Below are 17,496 nucleotides of genomic sequence, written 5' to 3' on the forward strand. Positions count from 1 at the left end.
AATGTGTAGCTTCGATCTGTTTCCTGGTCAAGTGACTTTTGGATCACAATATTGGAAAACAAGACCATCTTTGTCTCGCTGTTGTCAATGTAAAAAGATGTAGAAGATGGCTTCACCAGTGATGAACACAGGAATTAAATAATTGCACTGCTGCTCACTGTTCTGAGCTTAGTGTCACAACATTAAGGTATATTTGCAGCTGAGGACATAGTGAAAAATGTAGAATATGAATAAATCATAAGGCAAATTACTTGAAAAATTAACAGAAAATGTCTTTAGAGAGACAGTGTCTTGACTTTAACATGAAATACACTAATAATAACAATAATAATTGCTTCTGAATTTTGATAATATACATGTTACATTACGTACTGTTCTGGAGAGTTGATATCTTCTATGACATCTTTGTTTGTTCTGGAAGGCTCCAGAGTGGTGCCCCAAGGCACCTCTGTCCGCGAATCATGCTGGTTTTTCATTAGAGGCTTGTCACTATCTATAAAGAAATGTGATAATGTGAATTTTGCACCCTGCAGGAATCCATCCCCACGTTACTGAATGCAAATCAGAACAAAATATAAATAACACTGCATCAGTGTAATGGAAACATAGAATGATACAACACAGAAGGAAACCAATTCCTCCAGATCTTGAAAAGAAAGATATAATTAATCACATTTCCCTGCTCTTTCCCCATAGACCTGCAATTTTTCCACCAAGTATTCATCCAGTTCCTTTTGGAACATTATTATTGAATCCATTTCCACCACCCTTTCAGGCACTGTATTCCAGATCATAACAATTCACTGTATAAACATTTTATTCTTCATGTTGTTTGTGGTTCTTTTGCCAATTACTTTAATCTGTTCCCTCTGGTTACTAAGCTTGCTTCCACTCAGAACAATTTCTCCTTATTTACTCTATCAAAACACTTCATGATTTTGTGCAGTCTATCAAATCTCCCTTTAACTTTCTTTGCTCAAAGGAGAACCACATCAGTTTCTCTATGTAACAAAAGTCTTTGATTTCTCTAGCATTCTATTAATTGTCCTCTCTAACCTTGCTAGGGCCTTGATGTCCTTTAAAAAGTTTAGTGCCCAGAATAAACCACAATCCTCTAGCTGGGGGTCTGTTTTGCAAAGGCTCAGCATAACTTCCTTTGTATTCTATGCTTCTATTTGTAAAGCTAAGGATCCCTATATGCCTTTTCAACTGTCTCTCAGTTTGTCCTGCTGCCTACAAAGACCCTACACACAAGCTCCTAAGTAATGTTCCTTCCAATTTCCCTCTGATGTGCATGGTGGTTTGTTGTCCTTGTGGTCCCTTTAAGGTTCAATTTTGCTAACAAGTCTATTGTGTGATACTTTATCAAATGCCCATTGAAAGACCATGTGCGGATTTCTCCAACCCCCCGAGGGGTCGGAGAATCGCCCGGGGCCGGCATCAATCGGTCCCCCGCCTTGGCCCGAATTCTCCGCCAGTGGGAATAGACGGGGGTGGGAATCACGCCGCGCCAGTCAACGGACCCCCCGCGGCGATTCTCTGGCCCGCAATGGGCCGAAGTCCCGCCACTGACAGGCCTTTCCCGCCGCCGGGAATCAAAGTACGTCTGGTGCCGGCGGGATTGGCGGCGCGGGCGGGGGCCGGGGTCCTGGCGAGGCGATCTGGCCCTGGGGGGTGCCCCCACAGTGGCCTGGCCCACGATCGGGGCCCACTGATCGGCAGGCGGGCCTGTGCCATGGGGGCACTCTTTTTCTTCCGCCATGGCGGAGGCAGAAGAGACCCCCTCCCCCGCGCATGCGCCGGGATGACGTCAGCAGCCGCTGACGCTCCGGCACATGCGCGGACTTCCGCCGGCCGGCGAAGGCCTTTCGGCCCTGGCTGGCGGGGTGCCAAAGGCCATTTGCGCCGGCCGGCGGAGCGGAAACCACTCCGGCGCGGGCCTAGCCCCTAAAAGTGCAGAGAATTCCGCACCTTTGGTGAGGCCTGACGCCGGAGTGGTTCGTGCCACTCCGCTACGCCGGGACCCCCCCACCCCGCCGGGTAGGGGAGAATCCCGGCCTATAAACATGCAACTCAGTTTTTATCAATCTTGTCCATTATTTCATCAAGGAGCTTAGTCAACAACTTGCATTTAACAAATCCATGCGGGCTTTCATTTATTAACACAGTTTTTGAAGTGTCCATCAACCCTTATTGTCTCTAAATGTTTCTCCACCACTGATGGTATGCTGACTGGCCTGTGGCTGCCGAGAATCTACCGTTCCCCTTTTTTCCCCAAGTGCAACACTTGAAATTCTTCAGTCCTCTGGCACCAATCCCATATCTTATGTTATATGGTTCAAAACACCAATGCACTGCTCCTTGGCATGCACTGGTTATATATTTTGCATAATTGCATTTTCCCAGTACTAAGGTGCTTGTGTATTAACTCTAAATGAAAGCAGTGTACAAGTGTAACTTTGCTGTACATATTCCAAAGTACACCCAAAAGGGGTGCATCAAAGTTTTAAACCCCAAAATGGTTTCCAAATTTTCTTGTTATTATACTTATTACATGTTTGCAGGAGCTTTCATTTGTTGCTTATAGTACACTGCTACCTTGGCTCTTTCATTTCAGTTAAATAACATTGATCATTTAGTTGGTTAAAGCAATAAGTAGCTGAACTACAGATCCAGAATCTTCCAGGTTCTACCTTCTGCCTGCTGTCATTTAACTCATCTTAGTTGGCGTTCTAATAATGGAATATATAATTGACCTTAGAATCATGTAGCTATTTGATAGGGTTGTGGAGCAGGGGAGAGGAGCTGGACTGGCTTATGTTCACTCCCACTCCTGATTGTTCTGGTGCGATGCCACCCACGGTTCAATAATCATACTTCTCATTTTTACAAGACTAGAAATTTAATAATGTGTCTATTTTATGGATATGGAACTGGTGCATTAAGAACCAATTTTGGAGACCAATGTCAAAAGGGCACCCAAACGACATCCAACCTGATTGTGGGTTGCTCATCTTTAAGGTAAACCTCCCAGGTGCCTGCAACTGATGTCAGACCCCTTACATATGAAAATATAACCATTAACCAGCTCTGGATTTTGTATTTACTATAAATAGCACTTAAGAGTCACAGATATGCCTTCAGAAAAAAGTAATCTACCGTTCTATTTTAAAACAGCTTATGTCTTGACTTATCATAAGCAACATCTCTAAGTTCCAGTTGTAAAAATAAAGATAAAAGTAGTTTGATCTCTCACAAAGAATGAATATACAGAAAATTCCAGTTAGAAAAATAAAGATAGGTCTTCTTTCCAGCTATAGCTGTATTGACATTTTCATGAAATTACAATAGCTAAGAAGTTCACTGCAAGTGGACAATGGTACAGCTTTTGTAATGAAGAGCAAAGGGAGTTAGATGCATATCTCGGGAATTCAACAGATAGTTGTATTTGCAACTAATCTGCCACAGCCTGAGACATTAGATGGAAAAGAGGGGTGGGGGGGGGGGGGGGGGGGTGGAATTAATGACAGGTGTATGTACATTGTGGCAAGGATCAAAGACAATAATTTGGCCTTCTCAAAGTTTGGCAGAAGGAAATTGCAGTTCATCCAAGACTGGATGTTAAACAAACTGACAACATAGAGGCACACCACAGTCTTGATCAAATGACATTATAATCTGAAATAATGCGAATCATACGCTAATGCATTTCGGGCAGCACGGTGGCGCAGTGGTCAGCATTGCTCCCCCATGGTGCCGAGGTCCCAGGTTCGATCCCGGCTCTGGGTCACTGTCCGTGTGGAGTTTGCACATTCTCCCTTTGTTTGTGTGAGTTTCATCCCCGCAACCCAAAGATTTTTTTTTTATTTTTTTTTTAAATTTAGAGTACCCAATTATTTTTTCTAATTAAGGGGCACTTTAGCGTGGCCAATCCACCTACTCTGCACATTTTTGGGTTGTGGGGGCGAAACCCACGCAGACACGGGGAGAATGTGCAAACTCCACACGGACAGTGACCCAGAGCCAGGATCGAACCTGGGACCTCAGCGCCGTGAGGCGGTTGTGCTAACCACTAGGCCACCGTGCTGCCCTCCCGCAACCCAAAGATGTGCAGGGTAGGTGAATTGGCCATGCTAAATTGCTCCTTAATTGTAAAAAATGATTGGGCACTCTAAATTTTTTTTTAAATGATAGTGCGGTACATGCTGGGCTGGTTTAACACAGTGGGCTAAATATCTGGCTTGTAATGCAGAACAATGCGAGCAGCACGGGTTCAATTCCCATACCAGCCTCCCCAAACAGGCGCCGGAATGTGGCGACTAGCAGCTTTTCACAGTAACTTAATTGAAGACATCTTGTGACAGTAAGCGATTATTATTCTTATTATTAAGACCTGTTTTCCCCAAATGAGTTATTCCTTAGGATAAATATACCATTACTGCCATAGTTGCATCCTTATTTATTATTGATACTAATTCTGTAACAAAATTTGTGATTCTGAAAAATAAAGAAGAGTGCACACAGTATCACACATTTGATTATTTAAAAGCTGTCCAGTGTTGTGTGGATGTACAAAGGCATCACCAGTACCCTATGCACAGGACAGGTCAGCAGCCTTACAATCATACTGCTCAGGAAACTAATTTGAAGTTGTAAACAAGAACAGGAGCTGAGTTATCAGACAAGTGTCTCAAACAAAATTTAATAGTAGATTGTCAAATAACTGCTGAATGTTTTTAGAATGAATTCATTGGAGCAGTGTTAGAATGAGATACTTATGTACTGGCATTGAATTAATGAATATAAATGGGAAGAAGTAGTTATGAAGCTTCTAAGTAATTCCAAATCCTAGGCTGGGACTTTCCAGCCTTGCTATGGCGGAACTTGCCACAGGTAACGTGGTGGGGCAGCCAAAGGTCTATTGATTTGCGGTGGGACCAGACAATCCTGGTGGGGATAAGTCCACCCCGAGTCTCTCCATTCTTCTCTCTTTTTCCCAGGGCTCCTTGCACCTTCTCCCTTATTGTAAAATGCTCTGAATTTGTTTTAAATGCAATGAACTCGCAGTAGGTACATTTCAAAACTTGATGCGCCACCATTTCCTTGGAGGCAATCAGTGCCGGATTGCCACTGCTTACCCACTTATCTGCGCTAATCAGTGCCTGTCTCAACTGTCCTTCCTGACTCAAGCTGGGTGGGATTCTGGCAGTGCAGTGCATCCCCAGCTCCAGCATCAAAGTCCAAAAGAAGTGGAGAAAAGAAAGACACGCAACCTTTTTACGGCACTAGTTGCTGTAAAGCAACCGATTTCAAAGTCACCAATGAAAATAACAGATCAGGGAGAAGGAAAGTGTCAAAGGTAAGTGGATGGGGTTTGTTGGGTGGGGGGCGGGGGTCAGACATGGGGGTGGTTAAACATCGGCTGAGGGGGGGCCGGATACAGGTGGGTGGCAGGTGGGGTTCGTACTTCTGGGGAAGAGTATGGAGGTGGTCAGGCATCAGCGAGGGTGGAAGGGATCAGACATTGGGGGGTTGCGGGGATTGGACATGGGTGAGTTGGACATTGGATTGGGTTGGAGTCAGGTTGGGTCGGATCAGGCCATGCTTCTTGGGTGAGGTCAAAGATTATGGTTCTTCATTTTAGAATGCTGATATCCTGTTTGCGAACATATTTTAAATTAGATTCAGGTGATAGCCCTGGTGGACAAGACTCAAAGGCTCTTGGCTCAAAGATCTCTGGCTTCGAACAACGGACACTCCACTTTACGGAGCAGGGGCTAGTTAATAAAATAGTTAATAAAAAATTGCTGTTAACATACAGAAGGTACAAAGACTTCCTGAACAAAAATGTTCTCTCACCCGTACCATCCCAACAGGGGTGAGCTGAGAAGAGGACATTGATAAAGACTGTCCACAATAATCATCATATGTAGTTCCAGCTTCTTATGCATTCATGAAGTATTTTAAAGTTCTTTCACTTACTCACTAATTTAAGGGCAAATGTCACTAATTACAAAGCTACTAAACTTGCCTTAAAAAGGCAAATGAAACACTGGCCTCTATCTCAAGAATGCCGAAAAAAAGAGGTAGGAGTTTTAATACATACGTGCAGAACTCCAGGTAAACTTCATCTGAAGTACAACACCCAGTCTGAGCACCATGTCTCAGGAAGAATAAACGGGCGTTGGAGGGGATGCAGCATAGATTCAGCAGAATGATAGCAGGACTAAAAGGGTCAGATTGCCTGAACTAGATAAGGCTTGCATTTCCTCAAAAGTAGAAGAAATATGTAATTGAGGTGCTTAAGATGACAAATAGATTTGATAAAGGGAAATTACTTCCTCGAGCTGGAGGGAAAAGGGTCTAAAACAAGGGGTATAAACTTAAAATCTTCACTGGGCCATTCAGGGATGAAGTCAGAAAGCACTCATTCATACAAACGGGAATGGAAACTGGAGATCTCTCCTTCAAAAAGGTGTTGAGGCTATAATTGAAAATTTCAAAACTGAGGTTGTTAGATTTTCTCGCTAGGTGAATGTACTAATGCTTACAGTACCAAGGTGGGTAGATAGAGTTAACACACCAATTAGCCATGATCTAACTGAATGATGGAGCAAGCTCAAGGGGCTGTATGGCCTTTTCCCATTCCTTTTCCCATCAGTGTTCTGTCACTGACATCACAGGTGCTATAATGGAGGAAGAAACCAATCACTTCAATGATTGCTCATCATTCCCAGATTTACAGCTGCTAGTGTATACTCACCAACTTTATTCTAGAGTTTACCAGTGCAAGCATCAGCACAGAGACAATCACAAGCAATGTCAGATGTAAGTTGCTGAGCACTGGGGAAGGGGTGAGAAGGGAGAGCACCTTGCCTTTCCCATTAATGCATGGGGTGCCATCTGATGCTATTTTGAAATTGCTAAGGAATGGTAACAAAAATTATAGTAATACAGACTTTAAATTATTAGGAAAATTAACTAATTTCCTTAGTCAATACTTGTGTGTGTTTCCCAAAATAAAAAAGGTAATATATTCGAAGATCTGGTCTAATGTGGGTTTTCCCTTATATCGTCTGAATATATTACCAGCTATTTAATGTAAAAAAACCTTTGTGACCTCAACTTGTCCTGAACAGGTATCTCAATGTAATCCCCTCTGTAATGGAACAATTTAGAAGCTAGTCAGCCAGAAAAATCTAATCTATTGGGCTTTCTTTGGTCCTTTTTTGGGGATCTCATGTTCCATTTGCTGTCCAGTACGATCAGAGAGTTACCAATGCAGCCAAGGAAAAAATAAATACACAATTTATACTGTAATTTTTCAGTTAAGCGATCCAAAGCTACATGAGCTGGTATGCAAATTGTTGAATGCACTGAAGAGCCTTCCAGGACAAATATATACAAATATTGCAATTTGCAGCAAACACCATCAGTTTGCTGCTATGCATCAAATATGATTAAACAATGTCAGAAAGCCCACTGGCTGTGTCTTCTTTGAAATGTTGCTGAACCTTCTGAGGGTATTACAGACAGATGCTCTTACCATTTCCATCTGTGAAGTTCCGTATGCTCAGGATGTTATTGAGCTCTTGAATGTGGTTTTGTTTAATGTACTGCGTCTTTTCAGGCGTGTCCTGTAGCTGCATGGTAACCTCCTCAAGCTCTTTATCAAGCTGTAAAAGGGAAACGGCACACCTTCAATGAACACAGTTTCAATTCAATAACGGCTCTGTGAATGGTTGTGACCTTTCCTAAGCTATGGGCAAAGAGAGGATTTGCAGCATCAGATGCTTCAAGGAATTTAATTGCAATTTGTACCGCATCCAAGTTGTAGATAAGAGTTTGAATTTTCCATTTCTCGGAGTTCATCGCAGATTCATGAATTCTGCACTTCGCTCTCATCCTGCCCTGTGATGTAGTCAAAGTCAATTAATTAGGATGGCCCAGTAGAAATTAAATTGTCACATTCACTGGACAATCTCCAGTAAACATAAATCTATCAGAGCATACACTGGCAAACAACCAGTGCGTGCAAATAATTTCTCCTTGAGAAATTGTCTCTGTTACCATTAACATGTATTGAATGTAAACAGAGGCCTGAATTTTCACTTTTGTGTCAGGAGGGCAGGGTTGGAAAAATTCCTGACTCCCCAACCCAACTTGGGAGAAAGTGCCCCTGGATGGTTTGATTTCTGTCCCGTTGCCGGAGTCGGGGGTGGAGGAGAGGGTGGGGGATGGGGTGAGGGTGGGCTGCATCCCCTGGAAAGCAGCCAAAGGTGATTTGCCAAATGCGAAGGCGGGATGTGTGAAAGACCAGCCGGCACTTTGTCACAGCTCAAATCAAGTAAACAAAAAAAAGCATCTTGCTCTCACCGATAATACCCCCACACACTCCCCATGCCCAGTCCATGCAACTTCTTGCCCTCCACTCACTCCCCATGGACTCCCATACCCTCCATGCCAAACTATGCCTCTCTACGCAATCTCATGGCTCCTCATTCCCTCCATCCCAAAGTATGCCCCTCTCTTAATTCCCATTTCCCCTCAAACACTCCAGATCAGCCTATTCCTCTTGACCCACCCCTACATTTCATCCCCAGGCCAACCTATGTCCCACTACACACCCTCTCATGGTGCCTCATGTCCCCATGCCAACCAATACCTCTCTACCCATCTCATGACTTGTTATAACCCCTTTGCCAACTTCATGCCAACCCATGACCCCCATCCACCTCACATCTTCCATGACAACTCACACAGCCTCCACCATTGGCACACCACAGGATCCAGGCTGAGATATGACATTCTAATAAAAATAAAACACTCTAATTGATTTTAAAACCCACTCACTATATTTAGATTCATTCAACTAGTTAATCCCTTACAAACCAAGCACGTATTCATAGCTCCATATCAAAGGATTTATAACCACTTGAAACCACTTGTGAACTGACAGGTACCCACTTTCATAATGATAGATTGTGGAATCATTCTTCAGCATAAATCCTATAATGATAGCTCTCAGGCCTATGACAACAGACAGAATGATATGAAACACTGATATTTCTTTAAATACAGATTTTCTAAATTTAAAGGCCTTAAAGGATTTAAATGCTTTGCCAATTTGAAGTTTCAGGGTGATTTATATGCTTTGACAGCTTGATAGTTCCAATGAGTTTATTCAATTTTTACATGCATTCATATCTACTTTTGGCAATCCAAAGGGCCCTTGACGTCTCCCAATTGTGGACCTAGACCTATGCAAAAAGGGTGTACCATAACTCTCTAAATGGGTACCCTACTTCTCCAAAGAACTCCGGTAAGTTTAGACCTTCTTGAAAAATGTAAAGCCCATAAATCGTGTTTTGGACATCCCATGAATGAAAATTCTATCTGTTTGAAGGTAGCTGCATTTTTCAATGTGCAGCAGCCTCTGTGAATCACAGACTTGCAAAATACAACCTGCCCTGTTACCTCTACCCCTGCTGAAAGTGATGGATGCTGGGTTTGTGGATGGGACTTCCGGAATTGGGGCTCTGGCGGAATTTTGGCTAAGCTGCGAACGCACCCAGTCGTTGCAAAAATTCAGACCAAAATATTTGCACTCTGACAGTTTAGAAATGGTAAGTAACATGCCTACACTTTCACATGTAATATATATATTATATAAATATATCACTGCAGTGTGAGATGGTCATACATGTGCTTTGATTCATCATGATCAGTAAACTGGCTAACAGTTAAGATAAAAAAGAATAGTAAACAACCACAGAAAATGAATTGAGTCCTTCCATCCATCAAGGGATTTATTAATTTTCAGAATTTATAAAGCTTTGGTCTGTACCTTCATTGGGAACTGTCTATTTGCTTGAGTCTATTAAAACTAACTGAGAAATTGATGTTGGTTGGCATATGGCACCCATTCTCTGCCTTGATGTAGCCTCTCCACCCATTTTCATGGCTCCTCATTCTCTCCATCCCAACCTATGCCTCTCTATCCACACCCCATTGACCTCATGCTTCCCTGCAGAAACAATAATCATTTTCCTTTGAGTTTTCAAACAATTGTTCTTCTTAAGGGTATTCACTAGAAATTCACTGTTGTTTTTGCGTGAAACTGTTTGCATGATCCATGGGAAGAAAAGAGAACACAAAACAGATTTGGTTGAAAGAAAAGTGAGCACCTCTGTGATTTTCATTCGCAGACGATGGTTATCAGTCTGAAAGCCCTCAAGTCGAGATGTATTTGCCTGGTTCACGCTTGTCACAGAGGTCGATGTTTTCGAGTCTTCTTTCTTCTGATTCTGGGTAAATTGTAATCGTCTATTCTGAGTGGCTGCATCTGGATTTGTTCTTAATGTAATCAACTGTAGGGAGAGTACCAGGAAAGGACAGTTAAGTGCGCTACACTAAATCAAAGGGTTTTTAAAAATCTATGGCTGTTCAGGGGGTATTCCTGTCATAACTAGGTTATAACCCAGTTATACAAGATCCCACGTAGCAGAATAAGCTTAATTTACAAAAGCTGTCTCAGAGGAATAGCTTTTTTATTCATTACAAAGATGAAGATACAAAGAAGGGTAAATTCACAGCAGAGAGATGTGCCCAAAGGGAGCATGGGATAGAGAATCAGCGCGACACTTTTGCAACCTTGGCCCTGACTGGGGCGTGGGGAGGGAGGCCACAGTCGGGGGTTGGGGGAGGGGTGGGCCACCAATGTTGGGGATTGGGGAGGTGTCCATGGGTGTGGTGGGTGGGTTCTCAGTGCCCACGGGTCCACCATGCCACCACCTGCAACTCCGGCTCACACCCCTCTGACCCACCGACCACCCACAACTCCTATTGACCGTGGGGGCATCTGGCTGCATGGCTGAAGGCTATTGCTAATAGGGAATTGGCAATCGTAGTAAAGTGAGCACTTCACAGCCCTCAAGTGGATTCCCGTGAGTAGGCGTGCCATGTTGCAGGTGGGAGCTATTGGTTAGCATCTCAATCAGATCACGAGGCCTGGACATTCTGCCTGAACTCTGGAGGACTCAACACCACAGATTCAGCAGGCAACTTCCGAACACCCAGGGACTGGGCCACAGCACTGGGGCCATCAACCCGACCAGAGTTTGGGTTGGGGACCAGTGAGGGAACCAGCGCCCAGACCAGGTAAGATTTCGAGTCGGTGTCTGTGGTACAGGGTCTGAGGTCCGGTGCCCAGGGCCCCTGGTGCGCCGGGAATGTGTGAGCAGGACGGGTTGGATGGCACCCTGAGGGATGGCAGGGGATGTGAGGGGCAGAGGGAGGGGGTGGGGAAGCCACAGGGTACAGGAGGGTCCCGGGGTGGAAGCCATCACTGGTTGTCCATCACTCAACCTCTCCAATTCCTTCCAGATACTGCATGAGATGGATGATATCTTCTACCCCGTGGAAGCTGCCCTCATGGTGTGGACAGGCCAGGCGGCCAGTCGCTGCAGGCAGCAGCAGCGTCGATGGAGCGGTGCCCATGTGCAGAGCCTGCCCCACACCCTGAGGACACGGCTGCCCGCCAGGCCTGGAGGGCCCCAGAGGGGGTGGCCGACAGCCCAAGGTGTACAAACATCGCTGGTCCTTCGCACAGATGACAGACAGCGTGTACCGCTGGAGGCTCCGCCTCAACAAGGGAATGGTATGGTACCTGTGCCATGCCCTTGCGGACTTGGAACCATGTGGAGAAGAATGATACCCACCCCTGGTGGGCATCAAGGTCATTGCAAACCTGAAATTTTACACCGCAGGATCATCACAGGCCCCGAGAGGGACTTGTGCAGCATTTCACAAGTTACACCCTGCCAATTAAGTCACGGATACCATGTTCACCCAGGCAGCTAGCTATATAAAGTTTGACATGGATCAGACCCAACAAGATGCCTAGGTGGCATGTCGCCTTGCGCATGCCGTACATCAACAGTAAGGGATTCCACTCCCTGAATGTTCAACTTGTACGCAATCACCATCTCTTGATCATGCAGGCGCGTGCACGCTTCCGAGGGAGTGTGCACAACAGCAACAGCCTGTGGCTGTCGGAGATCCTTGGCCTCTTCGAGGACCATCCCAGGATAGCCGGTTGGCTCTTGGGGATAAGAGGTACCCGCTTAGGACCTGGCTAATTATGCCAGTACAGAGCCTGGTGACCGATGTGAAGACCCGATACCCAACACAATGGAACCCATGTGGCCACCTGGGCTGTCATTGAGCAGTGCATTGGACTTCTCAAAATGCGGTTCCGATGCCTCGACCACTCTGGTGGTGCCCTGTAGTCCAGCCCCCAGAGAGTCCCTCATTTTGTGGTGGTCTGCTGTGCCCTCCACAACTTGGCAGAGCAGCAGGATGAATTGCTGGATGTGAAGGAAAATGAACATGCGGCCACCGAGGAGGAGGAGGACGTGGAGGCACCGGACCAGGAGGAGCTGGAGGACAAGCCCGGGGAGGGCCCGAGGGTCCAGCAAGAGGATGGAGGCCGGCAGCAGTGGTGAGTGCCCGGCATTCCTGTAGGGCCAGGAAGGCCCTCATCCTATTCTGCTTCTCATAGGACGTGGCTTCGTCCGTCATTGCACCCCTGAAGCAGGGGCTCGGATTTTGGTCCACACTGCCGAGTAATGTGCCAGGGGCATCATATATTTTGGGTGCAAAATGTTTTAATGATGTACATTGGTGACCCCAACTGCCCCTATCCGCTGATGGTGACGATCCCCCCCCCCCCTTCCCCGCCACTCTCCCCTTCTCCCCTTCCACCTCCAGTGCCCTCTCAGTGATCCTTGACCTGTTTAGCTTTCCGTGTTCCATCGCTGAATCTAGGTATGTCCCCAGCATGCACATCAGAGGTGGAGGCAGCCTGCTGCCTTCTGTGTCCCATTGTCTTTGTTGCCCCAGGCGTGCGTCCTCTGGGGGCTGGAGGGACATGGCTCAGTTGCCAGCGGCACATGCCTCCCTGTTCCTCCCCATTCCGGAGGTTGACACTGAGATGAATTTACTGAATAATCTTTATTGTCACTTACATTACATTACATTAACACTGCAATGAAGTTACTGTGAAGAGCCCCGAGTCACCACAGGAATGTCCAAATTATCTAACATGTGCCATTGTCAGGGTGATATCTCAGGTGAGCTTATGACCACCGTTGTCACCCCATAGGGCAGCTCCGGGTTGGCACCCAGAGCCCCCTCCTACCAGTCGGTGACCATAAGGCCCTCGGGGTCACATCGGGACTGAGGAGCAGCTGGATTGAGCTCCGGGTGTCCCTGAGTCACTGGCAGTGTCAGCCCTGTCGTCTCCCCAATGTCTGCACCATGGTGTTGACGCCCTCAGCGATACTTCTCAGTGACTGGGACATGCTCTGGAGTGCCTCAGCAATGCCCACCTCAGACTGGGACATGCTCTGCAGCGCCTCAGAAAGATCCACATGGGACTGTGAAATATTGCCTTGCGACTCGGACATGCTGCCGACGCCCTCAACCATGGCTGTCACTGACTGAACCATGCCTTGGACACCTCCCACTCATGCTGCCGATGTCGTGCACCAGGCTCTCCATTGCAGTCACCACCCGAGCAGTGTTGGCCTCAGTGCCACGCATTGCTGGTAAAAGCTCCTGCGCCCGTACGGACTCCTCCAATCAGCTATAGGCCTGCTGGAGTATCACTAGCGTTCCTCTCTGAATCTCACAGCCATGCCCTATCGACTGCATCAGCTCCGGGTAAACCCGGTCCAGAGATTCAGCATCTGACTGGGACCCAGGGTCCTGGGATCCAGCAGACCTCCTACTGCTATCTCCCCCGGATGTTTCTGCCTCCACCTAATGTGCCTCAGCAATTTTGTGGTGCTCACCAGATTGTGTCCAGGAAGCCTGTCCACTGCTTTTACACACCAAGGTGTGTATCTCGGTGTAGGTGGAGGGTGGAGTTGAGGGCTGTGGCACATCTATTGTGGTCTCCTTGGAGCTCCCCTCCAAGGCATTCTTTTGGGAGGCAGGAGCGGGGGAACCACCCTGGCACCATCGGATAGAGACCCTCAGGAGGAATGGACTTGTGGTCACTGGGTGATCATTTGTCCAGCATTAAAATGCATGTGTCACAGGTCATCCTGATGGGCACCGATGGATCCTCACATCCGTGCTGTATGTCAACATGTACGTCGGTAACGGATCTGTTCTCGGCCACCCCCGCGACCTCCAGGGCCCGTTCCTTGTAGGAGGTGAGGACTCTCATGTGCTGCACCGCCACTTGTCTGGGCCCTTTCCCGCCTGCTGTGTGCCAATTTCTCCTGCGGAGACACAGAGAGGGCATCGTGTGCCTCACGCTTTGTGCATCGCAGGGGAGGGGGGGGGATATGGGGGGGGGGGTGTGGTGGCAGGTATGAGTATGGGTGTGCCAGTGCATGGTATGGTGCTGGGCGGTGGCAGTGCTGTGTGCATGGCCGTCAGGAGCAGGGGGGTGGGTGCGCGGTGGCTGGAGGGGCTGGTGCCAACTCAACAGCTGGAGGCATTGATCTTCTTAAGGTACTAGGTGCTGATCCTCCTGGTGACACTCCCCAAACTGACGGATGCTGCCAGGTGACACTGGCTTGTCTGTGGCTGATCCTCCGAGCCCCTTGGGGGAATGTGTATTCCGTCTGGACTCGACCAAATCCAACATTCTGGTCAGGTTGGCATCCCTGAATCGTGGGACTGGTCTCCTTGGCTGCGTGGCTGTGTGCTGTTTGGGTTTTGCTCAGCAGGATCAGTCCAAGTGCTGCTCCCCATTGTTAGTGGGATAGATGCGACATAGCAGGCGAGGTTCTTTGAAGAACAGCATTAAATTACTTTATTGATAACTTCTCATTCAACATACCTTTGGCACAAAAACCAGGCAGAGAGTGATGGTGCTGCAGAAAATGATCACCAGAGCAACGATACAGAACTGGACATTTGGTTGGTCTCGAGTTAGGAATGAAACAGCAGCTCCTATTATGCACATGATTCCCACGTTATATACACTCATTCCAATATACTTGCTGTCATTCAGGGCTGGGATGCTCACATTCCGAGTTTCCCAAGCAAGAAAACATCCAAACAACTGAAAAAGAGAAAAAAAATCAGTTAAAATACTATTTGCAATGTAAGCAGATGAATGCTTAGTTCACTAATCTAAGAGAGTATATGAATCCATTTAAAATAACTAGACTAACGCATTAAAATAACAGAGAGGAATATTATGTGGATACAGTAAATGCTTAGCCACAAAACATGCAATGAAGGAATATTTAACAAATGAGCATTAATAAAGCTGTTTTGTTGCTATGTACCTTCTTATCTCCATTTGTTATCTTTTCAACTATGTCTATAATGGCAAACTAATAGCAAGTGTTATTTTTTTTAATAGGCTGATATAAAACAAATGTAGTTTTAGAAAAACAAAAGTAGTTATAAGGGATTTATATTTGTATCGGTAAACATTAGAAATAAGGTATCGTTTTAAGTGCGTTTAATTTAATGTTTTTGTGCTTGGATGCATGAAACCTACAGTTAGATTTATGTTAGAGAAAGGTGATGTATGTGTGGGGGTTGATTAAGTTCCACCTGTTTTTCTATTGTGCTTAGAGAGGGCTACACTGTGAAGAATAAATAATCCAGCGGGGGTTGTGTAGAAACTGGGGCTTTGTAAGGTGGAGACGCTTTTAAGTTTTAGTTTTAGCTGAATTTGTGGGAAATTGGAGATAGGTAGTGAGAGAAAAGGCAGCTCTCAGAGCTCTGCTAGAAGGAGTTGGTTTAGAAGACTAGAGAGGGAATGTCTATCTCAGCTTTGCTAGAAGAAAAGCCATCCCATGGAGTAATGGTTGTGAAAACAAGTGCAGAGATCTGAAGAGCAAATGGTTAAGGAAATTAGGGAAAAGAAGTGAGGTTTCCAAGAAGTCTGGGGTTAAAGGACTAGAACAGAGCACTATTCAGTCAAGTTAGACAGAACTGGGAAGAAGGCTGAGACACCAGAAAGGTATCTGAAGCAATTTTCAGGTTTGTGAGATTTTACTACAGCCTGTGGAACATGAGTTGAAATGACTGGAAATCGGAGGCTGAAAGGAGTGGTGCAAAATCCTGGACTCGATTGACTGTTTATCGTAGAATTTACAGTGCAGAAGGAGGCCATTCGGCCCATCGAGTCTGCACTGGCTTTTGGAAAGAGCACCCTACCCAAGGTCAACACCTCCACCCTATCCCCATAACCCAGTAACCCCACCCAACACTAAGGGCAATTTTGAACACTAAGGGCAATTTATCATGGCCAATCCACCTAACCTGCACATCTTTGGACTGTGGGGGGAAACCGGAGCATCCAGAGGAAACCCACGCACACACAGGGAGGATTTGCAGACTCCGCACAGACAGTGACCCAAGCCAGAATCGAACCTGGTACCCTGGAGCTGTGAAGCGATTGTGCTATCCACAATGCTACCGTGCTGCCCAAAGATGGAGTGGAAGCTTTGTTGAGGAGTCATTTGGTAAACCTGGTCTGGATTTCGCAATGCAAACCGCCAAGGGAAAGCATAATTATGAGAGAAGACTTTGGGTGTAGAGTTTGGAAACTGTCAAGTGACAGCCATTTGAGTGGACTTTCTGAGGAGACATCCACAAACATTCACTTGCGGTTCAGAGTGGAGAGTGTATCTGACCACAGTCTATCATCTTGTGTGCTTAATGTGTCAATGGGACCACTGCAGATTCAGATGAAAATCAAAGAAAATGCAAAGTTGTACAATTTGAGACTATACATGTGATTCATCCAAAAACGGCTCTGAAATAAAAACAGTGCATTCGTACCATAAGTAGCCCTTTATATGCATATACAATGCCCAGCCAAATACTCATGTGGGAATTTTCACAGTGCTCCAGCAATGGTTGGATTGCAAAATCTCTCCCAGCAGGATCCGGCTGCAAGAACAAAGAATGGAGTTAATACCAGGTCAAATAAAGTTGAAATATTTTAAATTATCTGGCAATGGTAGAACTGTTGTTAGGATTGGATGTGAAATTACCCCGAGAAAGATATCTGGTCAGAAGATGAATGAATGGCCCCCGTGAATTGGTATAGATGCAAGTAAATTGTGGAAACAGTTTGTGTACAATATGAAATAGCAATTACCTTCCACTGTACAACTCATGATTCTCACAGTTACAAACTACCCGAAGAGTAATTGGCACGGTAATGTGTATATTCTATTGGACTCTACTAGCAACATTTTGAGACTTTAAAAAATTTTTCTCCACTGCCTGTCAGATCTAAAGGGGCTGATCCTAAAGGAAAAACACTGCCTTACGTAAATAGAAGAGGGTATCACGGCATACCTTACAATATCACAATGCTAATCATCTGCCAGTAATAAATTGCAATGTTAAATCATGCTTCCACTCTTAACTAAAACATTAAAAAAAAATGTATAAAATTAAGTCTTCAAACTTTTTTCCCAGGATGTTTGAACTTGCTTTGGTTGTACA

The 17,496-nt window shown here is 45.7% G+C and overlaps 1 protein-coding gene across 1 annotated transcript in view; it reads right to left on the reverse strand.

The window, feature by feature from the left end:
* The window catches only part of gabbr2 (gamma-aminobutyric acid (GABA) B receptor, 2), a 1,146,382-nt gene that overhangs the window by 6,858 nt on the left and 1,122,028 nt on the right, over positions 1–17,496 (reverse strand). The window contains exons 14-18 of the mRNA XM_038797583.1: positions 16,822–16,932; positions 14,858–15,082; positions 10,188–10,370; positions 7,547–7,676; positions 373–493 (exon numbers count right to left, since the gene is read on the reverse strand). Coding sequence (XP_038653511.1) covers positions 373–493; positions 7,547–7,676; positions 10,188–10,370; positions 14,858–15,082; positions 16,822–16,932 — 770 coding nt within the window. The remainder of the gene's footprint in view (positions 1–372; positions 494–7,546; positions 7,677–10,187; positions 10,371–14,857; positions 15,083–16,821; positions 16,933–17,496) is intronic.

Source organism: Scyliorhinus canicula, chromosome 5, assembly GCF_902713615.1.
Source record: "Scyliorhinus canicula chromosome 5, sScyCan1.1, whole genome shotgun sequence".
Classification (NCBI taxonomy): domain Eukaryota; kingdom Metazoa; phylum Chordata; class Chondrichthyes; order Carcharhiniformes; family Scyliorhinidae; genus Scyliorhinus; species Scyliorhinus canicula.